The sequence below is a fragment of the Rhinoderma darwinii genome, chromosome 11, assembly GCF_050947455.1.
Source record: "Rhinoderma darwinii isolate aRhiDar2 chromosome 11, aRhiDar2.hap1, whole genome shotgun sequence".
Classification (NCBI taxonomy): Eukaryota; Metazoa; Chordata; class Amphibia; order Anura; family Rhinodermatidae; genus Rhinoderma; species Rhinoderma darwinii.
Genome location: NC_134697.1, coordinates 24745790 through 24766853, shown reverse-complemented (window position 1 = coordinate 24766853; position 21064 = coordinate 24745790). Strand labels below are relative to the sequence as shown.

Below are 21064 nucleotides of genomic sequence, written 5' to 3'. Positions count from 1 at the left end.
GGAGACCCCCTTCAGTATAGCATGGGGGCAATGAGATATTGGGGTTAACTGCATTCAAACGTGAATTTCCAGGGTTTGTTTGGGATTAGGCTGGGCTAGTGTGGAAAATGCCGATCATCCTATTTATAGTATTATAATATTTCAGTTGTAACAGAGAACATTACTCACCATTTCTATGTTTTCTTGAGTTAAAAACTTTAACTTGTTTTCCATGCGTCGCAGTGAATGGGACATTTCATCATTCTTCCGACTAAGACGTTTATTTTTGTCTAGAATAGGTTTATATTGACTTTCTGCTTCTCGGAGGCGTTTTAGCTGGAATATAAAGTACAGATGTTGTAAGAAGAGAGAACACTGTGCGCTGTTCACATTAATATCTTTCAGATAGTGACCATGTATACATTTCTTTATTGTCTAATATAAGAACTCTAAGATTTTTGTGGAAAAAATACTCGTCCTATGTCTAACCTCTAAATTCATCTTCTTCTGGAGTCTAATTATCAGAAGTTAAAGTTACAAATCTCTGTGAGAAAAACGTCTCTGCCTGTGTCCCCATGATAAAACTTCCTGCCCGCTCTCCCAGTCATCTAAATGTGATCATAAATTCATTGGGCTATTTTCAGAGATTCAGTAGGCTTTAAGGGCATCCCTACCATAGGGGAAGGCGCTGCATATTCGGAGGGCTCTTGAAGCCCTAGGAACCTAGGACCTAGTCCTCCTTTCGCTATTAAGTGGTGAGGACCTGTGCAGGACTCCCCCATACAGGGGATCTGCATTGTTAACAGACAATGTGGCCAGGAATATGGTCTAAGGTCATGGAGAGGGTATGGAGGGGCAAACTAATACCAGGTCCATCTAGCCCTTGGTGACAAAACCCAACACAATAAGGGAAGGCTAATTTTGATCTTTTCTATGGGTCCCCCTCTCTTCTATGCTGGGCTTCATGACAAGCAAATGCATGATATGTCTCGTGATCCTGCTCATCGTATCGTGGCCATCATCTATGGTCATCTTTAGGCTGCATTTTTACACCGGTCAGTCTAATATCAATATCTCAGTCATTTATACAAACAAATATAATTTTTAAAGAACCAATTTCTACAGTAAAAACTAAATAATTCCCATGTTTTCTTATCATAGCAAAATAAAAATGTCCTCATTCTATATTGGACATTACATCAGATACAGGATGTAGTCGTAGTTATTATGATTGCTAGACCAAAATTCTTAAACAGGTCGGATATATTCTGGCAAATAAGACAGATTTCATCTCAATAGATCATTTATATACTTGATTTTGGCTTTGTCCACACAGGATAGTCCTATTCCTAGAGCCTGTAGAGCGGCACATAGAGTCCTACGGCTTCATACTATGCACTTGACGCCATATGGTAATGAATTTAGGGGAGAATTGCCTCCATTATGCGACATCCAATGGAACATACCACAATTCTATTTTGAAGCCTAAGGCACAGTACAGCCCGTAGACTTCTATGGGTGCCATATTACAGCTTTGTATAAGTCGGAAAATGTACAGAGTCATTATACAGCCGTGTGCATAACCCTTAGATTGATATTGCTTAGATTATGAATGGTAAAAGCTGCCTGAACTCAGTGGTAGGAAGCCCATTTATAAGAACACAACCACTTCTAACACAACAAAATAATATATATAAGGAAGACGCTTTAATATAAAACTTTGATTAGTCTTCCTTTATCTAAGGCTCTGTACACACTGTATGGCTTCTGTTTTTATAGGATCCATAATGGATATGATGAACTGATATTATCCATTATAATGAATAACAGATCAGTTATTTGCAAAGCTATTCAAAGAGCAATGGAAACCTGTTGAAAAAGAACGAATACAAGTACGAATAGAGCCTAAGCTCAATGCAAAAAGCTCAAGAGGTGTTTTTGACACCACATTGTAATACATTGCTTTACATAGCTTAGTGGGGACCGCATAATGACCGGAAGGTCTGGGTACTATTTGTGCTTTACATAGCTTAGTGGGGACCGCATAATGACCGGAAGGTCTGGGTACTATTTGTGCTTTACATAGATGAGTGGGGACCGCATAATGACCGGAAGGTCTGGGTACTATTTGTGCTTTACATAGATGAGTGGGGACCGCATAATGACCGGAAGGTCTGGGTACTATTTGTGTTTTACATAGATGAGTGGGGACCGCATAATGACCGGAAGGTCTGGGTACTATTTGTGCTTTACATAGCTTAGTGGGGACCGCATAATGACCGGAAGGTCTGGGTACTATTTGTGCTTTACATAGATGAGTGAGGACCGCATAATGACCGGAAGGTCTGGGTACTATTTGTGCTTTACATAGATGAGTGGGGACCGCATAATGACCGGAAGGTCTGGGTACTATTTGTGCTTTACATAGATGAGTGGGGACCGCATAATGACCGGAAGGTCTGGGTACTATTTGTGCTTTACATAGATGAGTGGGGACCGCATAATGACCGGAAGGTCTGGGTACTATTTGTGTTTTACATAGATGAGTGGGGACCACATAATAACCGGAAGGTCTGGGTACTATTTGTGTTTTACATAGATGAGTGGGGACCGCATAATGACCGGAAGGTCTGGGTACTATTTGTGTTTTACATAGATGAGTGGGGACCACATAATGACCGGAAGGTCTGGGTACTATTTGTGCTTTACATAGATGAGTGGGGACCGCATAATGACCGGAAGGTCTGGGTACTATTTGTGCTTTACATAGATGAGTGGGGACCACATAATGACCGGAAGGTCTGGGTACTATTTGTGTTTTACATAGATGAGTGGGGACCGCATAATGACCAGAAGGTCTGGGTACTATTTGTGTTTTACATAGATGAGTGGGGACCACATAATAACCGGAAGGTCTGGGTACTATTTGTGCTTTACATAGATGAGTGGGGACCGCATAATGACCGGAAGGTCTGGGTACTATTTGTGTTTTACATAGATGAGTGGGGACCGCATAATGACCAGAAGGTCTGGGTACTATTTGTGTTTTACATAGCTTAGTGGGGACCACATAATGACCGGAAGGTCTGGGTACTATTTGTGCTTTACATAGATGAGTGGGGACCGCATAATGACCGGAAGGTCTGGGTACTATTTGTGCTTTACATAGATGAGTGGGGACCGCATAATGACCGGAAGGTCTGGGTACTATTTGTGCTTTACATAGATGAGTGGGGACCGCATAATGACCGGAAGGTCTGGGTACTATTTGTGCTTTACATAGATCAGTGGGGACCGCATAATGACCGGAAGGTCTGGGTACTATTTGTGCTTTACATAGATGAGTGGGGACCGCATAATGACCGGAAGGTCTGGGTACTATTTGTGCTTTACATAGATGAGTGGGGACCACATAATGACCGGAAGGTCTGGGTACTATTTGTGCTTTACATAGATGAGTGGGGACCACATAATGACCGGAAGGTCTGGGTACTATTTGTACTTTACATAGATGAGTGGGGACCACATAGTAGCCAGACCTTCCGGTCATTATTTGTGAACTATTTGAGTTACATTAACTTCTAAGCTTCAACATAATAATGTCAGAAGTTGAATCAGTTTGTAATATACACAACAAAACCTGATACACATACCAGTTCATTCCTCTCTTCCGAAAGCAAAGCATTGCGGTCTTCCAGTTTACGAATAATCGCACTTAATTCTGCAATTTTTAGTTGGAAGCGGCGTGCATCTTTTTCATCCCACTGCTGTTCCTGAAACAAAGATCCACTGCAAATAACTGGAAATTGAACTAATGACAAGAGTTTTCAAGAGACGACAACCATCACCAAAAGTCACGGAGATCCCACAAAGATCAGACCATTACAGTGCAAATGGCACATACGAAGCATGTAGTCTATGAAAGCACAAAGAAGCCACAGACAGAATATAAAATAAAATAATATTCCTGCCACTGTGGTAGATAAACCAGATTCAAACACGTAAAGTACATATTACATTTCTGCATATTACTCACCCAAAGGCTTTTCTATTCTGCAACAGCAAAATGATTATCACCAAATACAGCTGCCCCAAGTGACCACTTTTCCCCACCCCTCCTAAACCACTATAGGAACATGAAACCAGTCATGTATTCTGGTTACACACCGATATAACCCATAAGACTGGCTTGCAGCTAATAACCAATTTCATCATACAACTGGTGCAGGAGAGACTTTGGGTCAACAACCCTCATAATCAGGTTGTTTGGCTAAGAAAAGCAAAAATAAAGATGAGAATTGACCACTGTAAAGTTTTTATGAGCAACTAAAAAAAAAGGATAAAGAAAATGAAAAGTTATTGATTTATACTTCAATATAAGCAAATAAAGGAATAAGGCACACAATACTGAAGCGGAGAGGGTGAAGCTTGGCATGACCAGTAAAATATGAGGATGTGCTTTAAGAAAGATTAAAAAAAAAAAAAGAATACAGACATAGTTCTGTGACGATTTTATATATATATATATATATATATATATATACACACACACACACACACACACACACACACACACACACACACACACACACACACACATGGCCCCCTTTAGCCATTTATCCACAAAATCTTCCATAAGTAGTCTACTAAACTAGCCACGTTGGGAAAATCCTCAAACTCAACTTTTACAATTTCATCACCTTCTTATTTAATTGCACTTTCCTTTCCTAAGACATAGTTCTTGTATTTACTAAACCAGGCAAACAAAATTATGGGCAATTTGGCTGTGTATAAACAGAAAGGAAAAAGCGTTATAGCAAAAGCCGAATCTTAGCCCCTCCTGGTGGTTCATGCCACCATACACTGTTATTACACGGTGAGAGGGCCCACTACTCGTCCCGGCACCCTGTTAGAGAGAAGAGTGGGGTCTGGTGTATTCCCTTGTCGTCTCCTCTTATGTCTGCCATATAAACAGGACACTATACTGGTTTATGCCATCCATGCAGAAGGGGAAAGTTATAGACTAATTAAAGTTTTGGAAAATGTATTCAAATAGGAAAAAAAAAACGACACGTATAATCCACCAAGATGGACAAACCTCACTGATAAGGGGTTGTCTGAGATTACAGAGATTAGGTAAAAATTATCTGTTTGTTACAGAAACAGCCCCTCTTCGGTCCATGGGTTGTGTGTGGTATAGCAGCTAAAGCCTATTTACAAATGGTCTCCCCAAGTTAGTGAGCGGTGGGATTAACTGTATATGGCAGAATAGCTCCATGCAGGAGCCGTTTATTGAGTGCCAATAACATGATCGAATCCCATCCTGTAAGACCAGGAAAGAATTGCCTAAGGCCCCATGGACACGACCGTAAAACCGTGGAATGTACTACGGTCTGCAGTTTTACGGAATCATTCAGTTCTATCGGCCGTGGACACCTTTCCGTAGCGTTACGAATGGGTGTCCATGCCGTAGAACCGTCCCGGGAATTATGGAGCATGTCTCATTTTTCGTATTTTACAGGTCATGCTCCCATACATTGTATATTAGCATGACCGTGCCTGCAATCGCGGGCTGTGATTACGGGCACGGCTGTGTGCATGGGGCCTAAGGAAGTCTTTTGTGATTTTACAGGACTGGATACATTGGCACAAAAGCAATGGCCCCAACACAGTGTTTCAAGTTAATTTCCAACATATTTATATGTGACTCTTAGGGTTTATTCAGACTAACGTAAATATCGTCCGTGTGACGGCCATGTTTTAACGTCGGTCACACGGCTGCATGTATTTCTATGGGGCTGTTCACATGGCCGTTGTTTTAATGGACCATGTGAAGGGCCCATGAAAAAATAGGACATGTCCTATTTTTGTCCGTTTTCACCGATTTCTCAATAGACTCAAGTCCACGAGGAATCCGTGAAAACGTGTCCCGCACGGGTGCGACTCGGGTGTGAAAAACTGCACTTTTTCAAGTCCAAGTGTACACTCGTTCGTCTGAATAAGCCCTTAATCTGATTACTTCTAAGTTCTTCTATGTTTCCAATATAATCAAGAACATATAACCGATAGCCTGATGTACAATAATTAATGTTCGTCATGTGTGAATGAATTTTACAACCAATGGCCATGGATTTGATGGATATTAATAATCTCTTCACAAGCATCATTCACAATTTCACGATACTAGGGAAGCCAAAAAAAGACTCTATATTTATAGAAATATAAACTTCACATTCCTGTAGCTATAAAAAGATTACATTTGTAAAAAAAAAAAAAACTAAAAAAAAGTGTAATATTTATATATATTAGAAAATGTTGTAAAATACAAGAGCGCTTCCTTGGAAATGAACTGATCTACACACTTATGGGTGTGCCGTAAAATAGCCAGGAAACACTTATCCCATACATGCCTGAACAAAGTACACGGATATGAAATATTTATAGTTTCCGCATAAACAATGTACAGGGAGTGTCGTTTTCCATTTCAAAGATTATGTTAAATGCGCTGAGAAATATTGTTCATAGATGATTAGTCGTCTCTATGAGTTGCTCTTATGGCAGATGTTTTTTTGATATCGCAGCTTTGCCTGTATATTTTTATTAAATGTAGAAGATTACTGGGATCAAACCAAAAAATTAAACTATGTCTAGGTTCACAATGTGTTTGAGCCAAAGACGTAGATACCAACGCGACAGACCAATGTGTCTGCTTTGCCCTTAGTCCCTTGCTACTGGGTGGAAAGAGCCAGTGTAGAAATTCCCGCCAAGAGGCTGGGTCCTTAATTCAAGAGTCCAAAAGATGGAAAGGGCATGCTTTAGGCATTACGTACAACTGGTTTAGGCATTAAAGGGGGTTTTCCAGAATTACAAAAACATAGCTGCTTTTTTCCATAAACAGCACCACACTTGTCCGTGTGTTGTGCCTGGTATTGCAGCTCAGCTCCATTGAAGTGAATAAGGATGAGCTACAATACCCCACACACAATCTGCAGACAGGTGTAACGCTGTTTTTGAAAAAAAAAACTGCAGCCATGATTTTCTAATCCTGGAAAACCCCTTTAATGCCTAAACCAGTGGTACATAATGCCTAAAGCATGCCCTTTCCATCCCTTGGACTCTTTATGGTCTACCACTCTGGTATCTACACCTTTGGCCCAAACACATTTGTGTAATTTTCTTAGTCTGGTCCCAGTAAACTTCTACATTTAATAACATTGTACAGTTCATGTTAAGTTCGGTGTATACAGATGTAGTAATCCTTATCTGGACTCTGTTAAATTAAGCCAATGAAAAGCCATTGGAAATGTCAAGTAAAAGTTTATTCTCACTGTGTAGTTAAAGTCAAATTAAAGATCACTACATCAGCACATCGTATACCTCTAATGTGTCCATTGACTATAATTATCCAAACAAACAACACTCTTTTAGCCTGTTTTGCCATTTATCCAGATACCTTTTTCTCAACTGCATTGAGACAAGAGCAAAAGTTGAAAAAAATATATAATGTATACTGTATGGTATATATATTATTTTCAATGGAAGTCAATGACAGACGTATGCAACTGTATAGGTATACTGTACAGTTTCATATGTCTATGGGGAATAAATTCTGCACAGCTCTTCGAATGTTCATATCAAACCTAATACCTGAATGCAGTGTGCACCTGACCTAGGCACACTAAGGGTATGTTCACACAGAGTGTTTTGGGATGTTTTTTGAGCTGAAACGCCCGAAAAATCAAAAGCAGAACGCCTCCAAACATCTGCCCATTGATTTCAATGGGAAAAACGGCGTTCTTTTCCGTCGGGCCGTTTTCTTTTACGCGACCGTTTTGAATAACGGCCGTGTAAAAAAACGGCCGCGAAAAAGAAGTGCAGGTCACTTCTTGGGATGTTTTTGGAGCCGTTTTTCATAGACTCTATTGAAAACAGCTCCAAAAACGTCCGTAAAAAAACGCTGTGAAAATCGCAAGTGGCTTAAAAAATGTCTGAAAATCATGACCTGTTTTCCCTTGAATACAGCGCCGTATTTTCAGACGTTTTTGAGTTTGTGTGTGAACATACCCTAACTGACAAACCGTATATGGGTTTTGCACATTTCCTGATCAGACCAAGCCAGTTGGATGTCCAATCCAAGCAGTTGAGTGTAAGGTCAGCAACCTAAGTCTTAGGCCTCATGCACACAACCGCATTCGTTGTACATCCGTGTGTCATCAGGACCCACGGGTCCACAACAATTCCCCAGTATTGGTGAATCCACAAATCCTGATTGAAAAATGACATGTCCTTTGCTTTTGTACTCTGGATTTGCAGCCCCCACACGGATCCGTGTAAACCATGGTTGTGTGCATGGGGCCATAGAAATTAATGGGTCTGCAGTTTATCCGCTAAAATGTGGATAAATTGCTGCCTCAAAAACACGGTCGTATGCATGAGGCTTTATTATGGACTGATCTTATTGATTATAAAGTAGTCATAAAAAAATAAAACTACAAAAAAAAAATACTTTGAGAATGAAAATACAAACAAATTGATCCTTAGACAACCATCAGATTTTCTGGTTAGCCAACCCAGGGCTGGCAGCTATTTAGAATAGCCTCAGACTTCTAGTTCTCTCTGTACACTTTTAAGAATAGAACAAAAAACAAAAATAAATCAATAATAAAATAGAAAAGTTAAAGACAAAATAGAATAAAAAAATAAAAAATAAAGCAGGCCAGCAAGAAGTCTATGGGGAAAAAAGAAGGATGAATTCTTAGCCAGCAACAAAAAAAAATTCTTACAGGGCTCCCAGAATGATCAGAAGCTTCTCCTGCACCACTTGCAGAAGGAAGTTCTCTCTTTGGGCTACTTAGATGGCGATCAGACTCTTTGAACTGGACAAGTTGATCATCTAAAGCCTCCTTTTGGAGTTGCAGTCTTTGAGCATGCCCGGCTTTAACACCTAACTCTTTTTCCAACATGTAGACTGATCTGTCTTTAAATTTAATTTCATCCATCTATAAGGAGAACAGAAGAAACATCACTTGTATGCAGGTTTACGGAGTGATTCTAGTACCAGAAACCCTTTTAAAACACATACTGTACACCCACCTATCAGCTCCTGGCATGTCGGTTTAAAATACTACATACACTCCCCATAACATACAAATTATAAAAATCTGATCATAGAACTCTTCATTATGCAGTTCCTCTGTTATTCCTCCTGGAAATCTACGAATACGTTGACAACTATGTATTGCCATTCTCCATGTCAATGTGGTCTGTCCCTACACAGTCTGACAATGTCTAACCAGTGCAAAAATTGGCAGACTGTGTGGGGACACAGAAAATTGGGGAATGAGAAACATCCAGTTGTCAATTTAGTCATACATCCCAGGAGGAGTAACAGAGGAACGACACAATGCAGAGTTCTATGAAAAAAAATTTAATGTTATTTATTGGGGAATGCAGTTATTTACTAGAACATACATGTCAGGAGAGAGGACAGGTCCTCTTTAAATGTCCATACATTATATACCTGGTCTTTCTACCCATGACACAACCAATAGATTTTGATTTAGACACATATGGAACAATGAAGGGTTTTGATTAAGTGAAATTGTTATAGTATTTTAGTTGGAGATTTCCTTCGAGTCATGATTGTTAAAGATTGTTGGAAGAACAATATGCACCAAGTATTTATTTACTCATTGAAGCCGCAATTAATAATTTTTAATCACAGTATTTTTAAAATTTTGCAATTGAATAAACTACTTTTTTTTTTTTTTTTTTTTTAAAGTTACATTTAAATATTACAGATTTTAGCAAAACACTGAAATTTCACAACGCTGGCATTTTGATGTATTTTGCCTTTCGGTTCCATCCACTGTAGAAAAAGATATTGTGAAGCGTGAAAAGTTCATAGGGCGTTCAGTGACTTTTTTTTTTTTTCTTTATTGGTTTATTTTGGGCATAAGTGGGGATTTGGGAATGTCTAGTAAGCGTCAGGGGTGGGCTAATTGGCGATCTCCCTGATTTCTCCCATCCCAGTAAGTTATATTTTTATATAAATAATGGTGTTCGTATATATTGGGCTAATACACTCAAACTAATATGAACCAAAATTATTATTTTTTGAGAGTTAAAATGGCAACAAACCACCGAAGAAAACAAATCTATATGTTATTTGGGTGGTTTAGGGTTAAACTGAATTGCTTATGTTTAGAAATCTAAAATACTATGGAAATCACGCACGTCACACTGACCTATGTTAGTCAATGGGGCTGTTCAGACAGTCCATGATTTTCGTATGTCCGCTGCGTAAAACTCACGACATGTCCTATACTTGGCCGTTTTTCACGCATCACGCACCCATTGAAGTCAATGGGTGCGTGAAAATCGCGCATGGCACACGGAAGCACATCCGTGTGTCGGGCGTGATTCGCGCAACAGTAGATAAAGAAATGAAGGAAAGAATAAAAGCAATTCCTTATTTTCTTTTTCTAAACAGCAAAACCGCGTGTCATAAGGATGGCATATGCGCGAAAAAAAACTTACGCCACGCACCATTCACTGATGACACACGGAACTGCAACACGCGCAAAACGCAGCGTTGTTTTTTTCACGCACAAAATGTACACGCTTGTGTGAATCCGGCCTACGTAAACACTGATGATTTTCAGCATTGGATTTCATTGCGGAAAATCTGCAGCATAAAACCAGAGTGGATAAGATTTGAATAAATCTCATTCACACGCTGCATAAAAATACAGCCGAAAAGCCGTTTATAAATTGACCTGCGGTGCGATTTTTTTAATTTATGTGCAGAATCGCTGGTTTTCTGTTGCAGGTTTTTCCCATTGAATTCAATGGGAAGGTAAAACCCATAACAAATCGCAAAAAATGCAGCAGTCACTTGGACTGTAGCGTCATCCCAGAGGCCGGACTTCAAGGACAATAGAGGGACACGGCACCATGACAACGGAGACCAGGGTAAGTATAAACTTTTATTTTTTTCCAACCACTGTTTTCCACAGTGGACTTTCCATCCAAAAAACGGCACCACAATTTGGTGCACTTGTTCCGCGGAATGCCCTGTGGGTTCCAGGACGGATACGCGGTGTACTTTCCTGCAGCGTATCCGCCCTGTGTGAACATGGCCTTAGTGGAAATCTTGAGTTTCTTGTAATTGTATTATGTTTCTGTAATCTGACTCATTTATTAAACACCTTTGATAGTAAAAAACTTATACTGCATGGTATACTTTTCTTACACTGGGAGTAAATGGGCGACATATGCAACTGTGTGGGGGCCTTACGTTTGGCATATACAACATCAGAATTTCTTGCTCCTATTGACATGGTTGGTTATCGCAGTGCTCAGAACTAAGCCACCATGATGTAACCCAAGGAAAGTTATTCTTCTCTTTAGAAATGGACTATAGCATTTGGCATAGAAGACCCATGTATCGACATTCTGGAGCTAACTATTTAAAGGGGCTCTGTCACCACATTATAAGTGCCCTATCTCCTACATAAGGAGATGGGCGCTATAAATGTAGGTGACAGCAATGCTTTTTATTTAATAAAACGATCCATTTTCACCACATTCCACGGGATGTCTATTCACAATCTCTGCACTTCGTTACTGTTTTTGTGGTAGTTACAGCAGAGGATGCGTAATCTCGCGAGATTACGTGGTAAATGACAGGTTACAATGAGATCACGCGTCCTCTGCTGTAACTACCACAGAAACAGTAACGAAGTGCAGAGATTGTGAATAGACATCCCGTGGAATGTCTATTCACTGTCTAAACACTTCAGTATTGTTAATGTGTTAGTATAAGACAGCACATAAGGATCTAACAGGATCCCTATGCGCTGCCTAAATGAATGGAGAGGAGTGTATGATGCTGATTGGTCAGCGTCATACACTCCTCTGTACAACACCCACTTGGTCTAAAGTAAAAATACGCCCACTTGGGCATTAAGAAACTCATTAGCATAAATCTAAAATGGCTAATAAAGTGGTGAAAATAGATCGTTTTATTAAATAAAAATCACTGCTGTCACCTACATTATAGCGCCGATCTCCTTATGTAGTGAATAGGGCACTTATAATGTGGTGACAGAGCCTCTTTAATAAAATGTCTTAATAGGATCACTATATCCATTGATTTTTGGGACTCCCTACATGCTTCTCCGTTTTACAAGTTTTTCACTTTACCCTTGAGAAACATAAATGATGGGTATACTCTAGTTATCTAGGTATAAAACCCCATTGCATGTCCCACATAATGACTGCAATAATAATAAACGCACTGCTAATACAGTAAAAATCAATGTAATCATAGTGACACCGAGCGCGGCTTAACAGAATACACACAATGTATCTTAGCTCTGCTTAATACAATCCGGTTTCAGGCATATTAAATACTTCTAGGGTCATACAGAGATCATTGTGAAGTTACAGCTCTAAGCAGCTTAACTCTGTAAAATGGAATAGAAATATGCTGGATTGGTGCTGGGTCCTTGTGTTATATGAGATCTGTCCCTTTCTATGTTGTAGTATCTATTACACCAGGAATATGGAAAAGCCGAGAGAGAAGACTATGCAGAAGATATAGCCAAGCACCCAACAAAGCAGGTGAAGAAATAAGACTTTCCGTCCTATCATATTCAGGATACATTATCACAGAAGATCGCAACAAATTCAACATGACGGTTTGCCAGAGTAGTATGTAACCGAATCTAGAATAGACCACCAACTAAAGGAAATCTACACTTTTCAACAAAAAATTCTACCCCAACTCTCTATCTAATAAGATGCAATAAATGGAAATTTCTACCATTAGCTTCTGCCAGTTTTAATATTTCACAGTGACCCAGCACTCCTATAAAGTCCACTATAATCAGAATATCTTACTATGTTCAAGAATGAGGCAGTCACTAACGTAAACCTTATGTTTGTAGCAGGGAAACAGTTATCTTACCCGTGGCTTCGAGACGGAATACAATATGGCAATGCAGTAAATCATTACTCCTAATTTTCTAGTAGGGAATTCTGTTCCCTGTGACCTGGCCACCAACAATTTTGGAATTTAGATGGAAGACCTCATACATGGATTTTTTTTTATAGATGGTTTTTATGATGGTTGTATCTGCAGAGATCTGATCCAGGATAGAAGAGCAGTGAGGTTGGATCTAAGTTGCGAAGGAAAAAAAAGCAATGAGAGCGGAGCACCCAAGTTGAGATCTCAGCAATGTCTGAAAAAGGTCCATCCATGGGTTTAGCCCATAATCTCTATGGAATGACGGAAAAAATGCATAAGGACGTCAACATTTACTCACATTGTTCCAAACTTCTTTACTGGGCTACAATGTGATGTTTCAGCTCCAGACAGAACATAAAGGGAGTCTTAAGCCAAAACTTTACTTTCTTTAGCATTTTTGAACATATTGTCGGTAGTATTTTGCAAAAAGTGACCAAATTGTATTATTTTATTTTCGGAATAAAAGTCAAAACGTACATTCTTTATGACTATATATAACATTGTGAAGAACGCAAGGAATCCTCACCGTCTGAGATGGGGCTTTTGTAAAGACACAAGAGGATGTAGGAGTCAATAATACGATGAGAACAATATTGAACTTGACATTTTATTTTTGTAAGATTGGTAACACATTACATTGCTACATTTTCATGCCATTTACAGCAGTTTATTCGCTTATAATTACCAGAGAGTTGGGCAACTGCTGTAGGCAGGACCCAAAAAATGATCCTCAGTCTTCCCCATTGTAAATAGGTGCAATTTTCTATTTCTCATGAGCTACGGTATTCTTTTCTGAAATAGTATTCCTTTACTGCCCCAAGAGGAAAATCTCTGGAGAGATAAAGGACCTTTGAATTTTTAGGCAGGATCTAACTAAAGGCCCTTTTACACGGACCAATGATTGGGTGAACAAGCGTTCATACATATGATCGTTCCTAGTTACTGCCCTGTGTGAACAGGGCAAAGATCAGCGATGAACGAGCAAACCCATCTTTTATGCAGCACAAAACATCATCATTGTCGGCTGCACATCTCCCAGTGTAAACAGGGAGATGTGCTGCCGACACGATGCAAATGCATGGGGACGAGCGATCGTAGTAATGATATTTCGTCCCCTCACTAAATGATCATTGCTCCGTTTAAAGAGAGCAACGAGCGCCGATCAACAAGCTGTATTGGCAATTGGTGCTCGTTTTAAAAGTGGTAAACACGGGCGATATCTGCCCGTGTAAAACCACCGTAAGACACATTGTTTGAAGGTATTCTTTGGATATGATAAAAATAGAAACACTGTAGGATGTCATATTGAATTGCTAGGTTGACAGATCTTTGACTTTCATGTTTTATGGCTCTCCAAGATGTATTGATGGTTGCCATCATGGACGATCGCTCGACAGTATGTTTAAAGAGGTCGTATGAGATTCGAAAAAGATGGTTGTTTCATCCAGAAACCGCACCGCTGTTGTCCATGTGCTGTGTCTGGTATTGTAGGCCAGTCCTATTCATTTGAAACACATAGTCCATGGACAAGAGTGGTGCTGTTAATGGACCTCACACAACCCCTTTAAGCAAACATTTAAAGGAATTTTATGAGTTTTTGGAGAACCCCTATATAAGCTGCAATGACATGTCTATTCAACACTTGACCCAGGTAGCTAGTTTACACAGCATATCACCTCCGTGGTCACCTGTCCAAAAAGAGCACGTAATTGTGCGGTCAAGTGAGCAATGTCCACGGAACTGTCGGTGTGGGAGTAGACGGGGATCTGAATGGTAAGTAAGTGCTATTTTAAACAAGGGTTTTTCAAAAAGTCGGAAAAACCCCTTTAACTAAAAGACTTCTCCACTGACAATAACATAATTTATCACTGATACTGATTTAGACAGCTCTTTATATGGAAAGACCTTTATTACATTGCATCACAATAAAGGATGAACACGTTCTACACCGCAATGTCTATGTTATAGTTTCTTGGGGATATTCTACAAGATGTGCAGAACCATTATCTCCATGGTAACCAAGAAAATGACACTTATTGAGTTAAATAGCTTCACACATTTATATTGTTACGCATCTTATTTCGATAGTTCTTGAACGTTTATGAAGCAAGTGGATTAAAAAAAATATATAAAAGAAAAAACAACATTCATAGAAATCCAACTGCTGTAAATATATAATTGTAGCTTTGTGGTCTATTGATTTGCTAGTTATGCCTGAATTTGGAATTTGCACCCCTTGAGAGCAGAATCAAGAACTGATTTATTTCACAAGCCTGATGGTCTAGCTCCATTTTTTATCTGCCTTGGGAGCTGTACCTGCTGTCTGAGTGGGAGACTTATCTGGATCTTAGATGGCTTAATTTGCTATCTCAGTACCTTGACGTCTTGCATAAAACAAAGGCTTGTGGCTACAGGCTGAACCTGAAGGATTTCTAGGAAGAGCAATAAACTTTATAAATTCCACCGTCCCCTCATGAACCACATATGGCACAATTCTCCAGTGCTTCTTTAATAGAAAATGGTTTTCTTACGCGTCTATTATATTTTGGTTGTAGTTTAGGTAGTTCATTCCCACCAAGGTTGGTTCGGAGTTCCATAAATACTTTTGTGACATGTCAGTTAGTCTTTTATAAATGTCAGAATAGTGAAGATTCAACAGCTGGGACTTTCACCAATCCTGAGATTGAGCTGGTTCCTTTCTCATTTCCATTGGAGAAATGACTGCACATACGCAGTTGCCATCATTCCAAATTGTGAGAAAGGCACAGGAGGTGCGGCATATTCTGAAACATGCAGCAGCATGCATGTCACAGGCAGTGTACAAATGCCAACCCACTGCAGGAAGGGGCAGAGATAACTGTGTGGCAATGGCCTTAAATCAGCTACAGGAAGAGGGCTAGAGGGGATTCAGTGACAAAAGCATAATACACACCACTGTGCAAATTTGCAATTATAAACCAGTGCATTCTCGGATTGTTGCTATGCAACTGCCTGATATTTTATTATTTAAAAAAAAAACTACAAGAGGTGACAGTGGCATCAGATGGATCAGGGATTTCTTTTAACGTTTTAATCCTTTTACTGGTCAAATATACGCAATGATGAGCGAAAGTGAAACCAACATTCATGGGAAGGTACCCACTTATACAATCGGGAATACCCACTTTGATATAGATAGTATAATATCTCTGTAAAGACATATCACTGGTTTCTCATTAATATAATCTGCTACAACTGTCGACAAAGGTTTTTGTCTATCAGGATATGGCAACTTTTGGCTATGTTTAAATGGTTCAGGACACAATTTTGCGTTCATTCTATAACGTCGAATTGATTCTTCTTGTAGGAGTTTGCGGGTCACTATTTCCAGACCTGAAATGATAAAACTTTTTGGACAACGTGCCATAATTACATTTTCACTTTTATAGAGCAATTTCCAACAATAATGTAGTAATATGTAACATCAATTTGTAAAATTGGCTAATGTTCTGTCAATTATCTTCATTTTCTTTGATCCACTGACATGCTCTGTAATCAGAGAAATCAATCTCACCCTTCGGCCTTGATTAGTCTTTTTTTGCAATTTCTTAAGTTCTGCCATCTGAAAAACAATAAAAACATAAACTGTAGGACATTTTACCAATCTTCTAGCTTTCTGTATTTCAATGTCTATACGCAAGGACTGTTACGGTACTTAACTAGGTCAAGGTCGCAGAGGTCACATTCTAATCCACGCCATCCATTCCGCTTCTGGGTTTGTACACAAAAAGGAGGATTTTACCGAGCTGTACAAATCAGTACAAGGGGGGACAAATTCCAACAACTCTAGTTATCATGTATTCCTCAAAGGAGCTTATGGAGGGGCCATGGATGAGAATGGATAAATGGAGATGTACTCAACTGATGTTCTCAGCTGAAGTGTTGGCATCACAGAGCTGCTAATGATGAATGGAAAACTCAAACATTCTGTGCTGGTACATGGATGTGACAAAACAATTTTGGATAAATAATTACTGCCCCTTAATGCGACCCTGCCCCTTATGTGGTAACCTAATGGTACCCATCATTGTCCTTTATCAAATCAGACCTTTAATAGAAAAACAAACAGTTTTGATGCAGTTTTACTTACCTCTTCAAATATCCAGTGCTGTGCTCTCACCAAAAATATTTGCCCCTGTTTCAACCAAGTTCTTCCATTTTTTAGTGCATTAGTCCTTTGGCTGTCCATAAATATAAATTATTTTCCTAGTTTGTATATTAAATTAGGTAATTATGCTACTGGTCTGTATTCAGGATCACATCCACCAAAGCCCTATTTTTTTTTTTTTTGCAAATGTCACTTTGTGTTTTTTACTGTTTGCATGAGTAAATGATAATTATACAGCAAAGTTTCATTTTTTCATAAAACAGAAGAGCATATAATTTGTTTAAAAAACAAAAACAAAAAAAAACAGAGATAAAATTCTGAAATGTAATATGGAAATATTGGGGACCATGTGACAATAATAACATTGAGACATTTCTCAACATCTCTCAATGCTCACATCCCTGGAAAGTGTACATTTTAAACAGCAAAATGACTAATGGGTTGTAAGGTACTAATAAAAGTTTGTTCATCTAGTGCAGCGATTCCCAAAAAGAGTTCCCTGGAATTTATTGGAACCTGGTCAGAGTTTCCCAAGAAGGCAAAAGCAAGACCTGTCAGGCTGGGTTCACACGACCTATTTTCAGGCGTAAACGAGGCGTATTATGCCTCGTTTTACGCCTGAAAATAGGGCTACAATACGTCGGCAAACATCTGCCCATTCATTTGAATGGGTTTGCCGACGTACTGTGCAGACGACCTGTCATTTACGCGTCGTCGTTTGACAGCTGTCAAACGACGACGCGTAAATTGACTGCCTCGGCAAAGAAGTACAGGACACTTCTTTACCACGTAATTTGAGCCGTTCTTCATTGAACTCAATGAAGAGCAGCTTAAGATATACGAGCATCACAGACGCCTCGTATATTACGAGGAGGAGCATTTACGGCTGAAACGACGCAGCTGTTTTCTTCTGAAAACAGGCTGTCCTTTCAGCCGTAAATGACAGCTAGCGTGTGAACATACCCTCACTTTTACAGTAGCGATGGCAAATTGATCTCAGCCTGCCCAAAACTGATTGGCAGGGGGGCAGGTAAAGCAGGCAACAAATCTTGGCCAGGATATAAAATGATGAAATGCTCTGGCCCGGACGGCTATACCGCCAAATTCTACAAAATGTTATCTGATCATTTAATACCGCTCCTACTGCCAGCGTTTAACTCTGTGTCCCCAGAGGTCATGTTTCCTCCCAGCTCCACTTTAGCCCACGTCACGGTTATCCCTAAACCGGGTAAAGACCCTCAACTCTGCTCAAGTTATCGTCCCATCTCCTTACTCAATGTAGATCTAAAAATATATGCCAAGTTGCTTGCCAATAGATTGAATAAATACCTGCCTAGTCTAGTTCATCCGGACCAGGTGGGGTTTGTACCGGGCCGGGAGGCGCGGGACAACACCCTCAAAACACTTGATATCATCCACCATGCCCAGACTAAACACATCCCGCTCATGATCCTGTCCCTGGATGCCGAAAAGGCGTTTGACAGAATATCATGGCCTGCCCTTCACCAAACCCTTCGACATGTAGGTGTGGGACCCTCTCTCCTGGCAAAAATTATGGCACTGTATCACACACCTTCGGCCCAAATAAAAATAAATGGATCCCTCTCGGCACCTTTCCCGATTCATAATGGCACTAGACAGGGATGCCCCCTGTCCCCCCTGTTGTATGTCCTGGTCATGGAGCATCTCATGGCCTCCATCCGGAACAACTTGGATATCAAAGGCATTACCATTGGAGGAATGGAATATAAGTGCTCGGCATTTGCTGACGACCTATTGGTCTATCTCACAGACCCTCATGTCTCCCTCCCTTCTTTGATGTCCGAGTTGTCCCGTTTTGGAACTTGGTCTAATTTCAAGATTAATTTCTCTAAGTCTGAGGCGTTAAATGTTTCTCTCCCTGCCCAGCTAGTGTCGCTTCTCCAAAGTAACTTCCCTTTCTCGTGGCCTTCCAGAGGCATTACATATTTAGGTGCTCGTATAAGTAGAGACCTCACACAGCTGTTTACAAATAACTTCATCCCCCTGCTGGCCAAGTTTCGTACTGACCTTAGTTCCTGGCATAAGACTGAATTCTCCTGGTTCGGCCGGATTAATATTATTAAAATGTCTCTACTCCCCCGTTTACTTTATCTCCTGCAGACCATCCCCGTCACTATCCCATCTACCTACTGGTTGCGGCTTCAGCAGTGTTTTGGCTCCTTCATTTGGCCGACTGGTCGTCCGCGTTTGAGCCGAGCTCTTCTGACTCGCTCCAGGGGTGCGGGTGGGGTGGGTCTGCCGGACTGTCGGCTCTATTATCTAGCATCAACACATGCGCGGGTTTTAGATTTTTTTCACAACCGAGAATCAAAACTGTGGGTTCGTTTGGCTCAACAACTATGCCCCAGTACCCTATCTACCCTGCCGTGGACCCTGCCTGGGAATAGACCGACCCAACCCTCCTTTGTTGTACACCATACCCTTGTGGCGTTGAGGCACATAAAGCCTGGAAGTACGCTGGTTGACCCCCTGGGTCCTTTAACTCCGGTTACGGACAATCCTGCCTTTCCTGCTGGTAAGGCTGGTCGCTCCTTCCTAGGTAGGTCACCCACCAACCCCTTGTATTTTGCACAGGTTCTATCTGCCTCCTCTCTTCTCCCTTTAACCTCTATCTGCCCCGATGACGTGCTCTCTCCTCGCCGTATGTATGAATACGCCCAGTTGAAGCACTTTTATGGAGCTGTTAATCGACGCGCACATCTCCACCGGTTGTTAACTGACTTTGAACGCCTCTGTGTCTCCACCCAGCCCCCTACCCACGCCATCTCCACATTATACAAACTACTACTTGCACAGCGATCCCAACAACTCCCCTCCTTCTGCGGGGCTTGGGAGAGAGAATTACAGACTACATTTACAGAAGCACAGTGGAAGAGGTGTTTCACCCTTTCTCAAAAAGCCTCTATAGCCAGTAGGGCCCAGGAAACTAGTTACAAAATTGTCTCTAGATGGTATCGGGTCCCGGCGGCTCTGCATAAATGGTTTCCATCTGTGCCTGACAGTTGTTGGCGGTGTGGTGCTGCGGGAGGCTCCATGTCACATGTCTGGTGGAGTTGCCCCTTGTTGAGGAGTTTTTGGGATGCAGTACTTAAATTAATACTAGAGGTTACCGGAGTTTCTGTTCCCGACTCCCCAGAAGCTGCTCTGTTATTTATGTTCCCGATGCCAATACACGTTTATAAAAGTTCCCTAGCTAGACATCTCCTTCAGGCGGCAAAGTCAGTGATCCCGCGCAGGTGGAAAACTGCAATGCCTCCAACATTAGATGAGTGGTTTCGGGAGGTTGCCGTGATACAGCACATGGAACACTTGGTAGCTCACTCCCCGGCAGCTGTGGTAAAATATACGTCTACATGGTCGCCATGGATAGTGTTCCTTTCGTCTTCTTCATACCTCACGGCCGTAACCTGAGTTGGCCTATGCCCCTGTGAAGTGTACGGTGGTGCTTATTTTCTGTTGGCTGCATTCATAATACCCCGGAACAGGAGTCCAGGATCCTCTTGCCCTCGCCCTTCCCTCCTTTCCCTCCCTCTCTTGGGGCCTTTTCTATTCGTTCTTTTCCCCTGTCTAGGGTAATGTGCCTCTCCTTCTCTGCTTCAATTAAGTGGCCTCAACGTATGCTCTGCTGCTTTGCTCATGAACTCATTCATGCTACTGACGTATACTGAATAATGTTCTTGAATGGGGATGTGATGCACATTTCTGATTTTTGTTTTAGTGGGTTTTTGCTTTGGTCTTTGACCTTGTTTGTTTGTTAATTTACTGTGTGGAGGCCTTCCCTCCACGATGTCTTGTAACTTTGTGTACTGAAACTTAATAAAACTTTGAATATGAAAAATGATGAAATGCTTTATGCACTCTTT

At 40.7% G+C, this 21064-nt stretch overlaps 1 protein-coding gene across 5 annotated transcripts in view; it reads right to left on the bottom strand.

The window, feature by feature from the left end:
• JAKMIP3 (Janus kinase and microtubule interacting protein 3) overlaps positions 1-21064 on the bottom strand; it is a 119810-nt gene that overhangs the window by 51752 nt on the left and 46994 nt on the right. For 2 of the 5 annotated variants that reach the window (XM_075843165.1, XM_075843167.1), the window contains exons 4-6: positions 8763-8978; positions 3633-3752; positions 169-315 (exon numbers count right to left, since the gene is read on the bottom strand). In XM_075843165.1, the coding sequence (XP_075699280.1) occupies positions 169-315; positions 3633-3752; positions 8763-8978 (483 nt within the window). Of the gene's footprint in view, positions 1-168; positions 316-3632; positions 3753-8762; positions 8979-16565; positions 16614-21064 lie in introns of all 5 variants that reach the window. The other 3 variants (XM_075843168.1, XM_075843169.1, XM_075843170.1) reach the window with 2 other exon arrangements.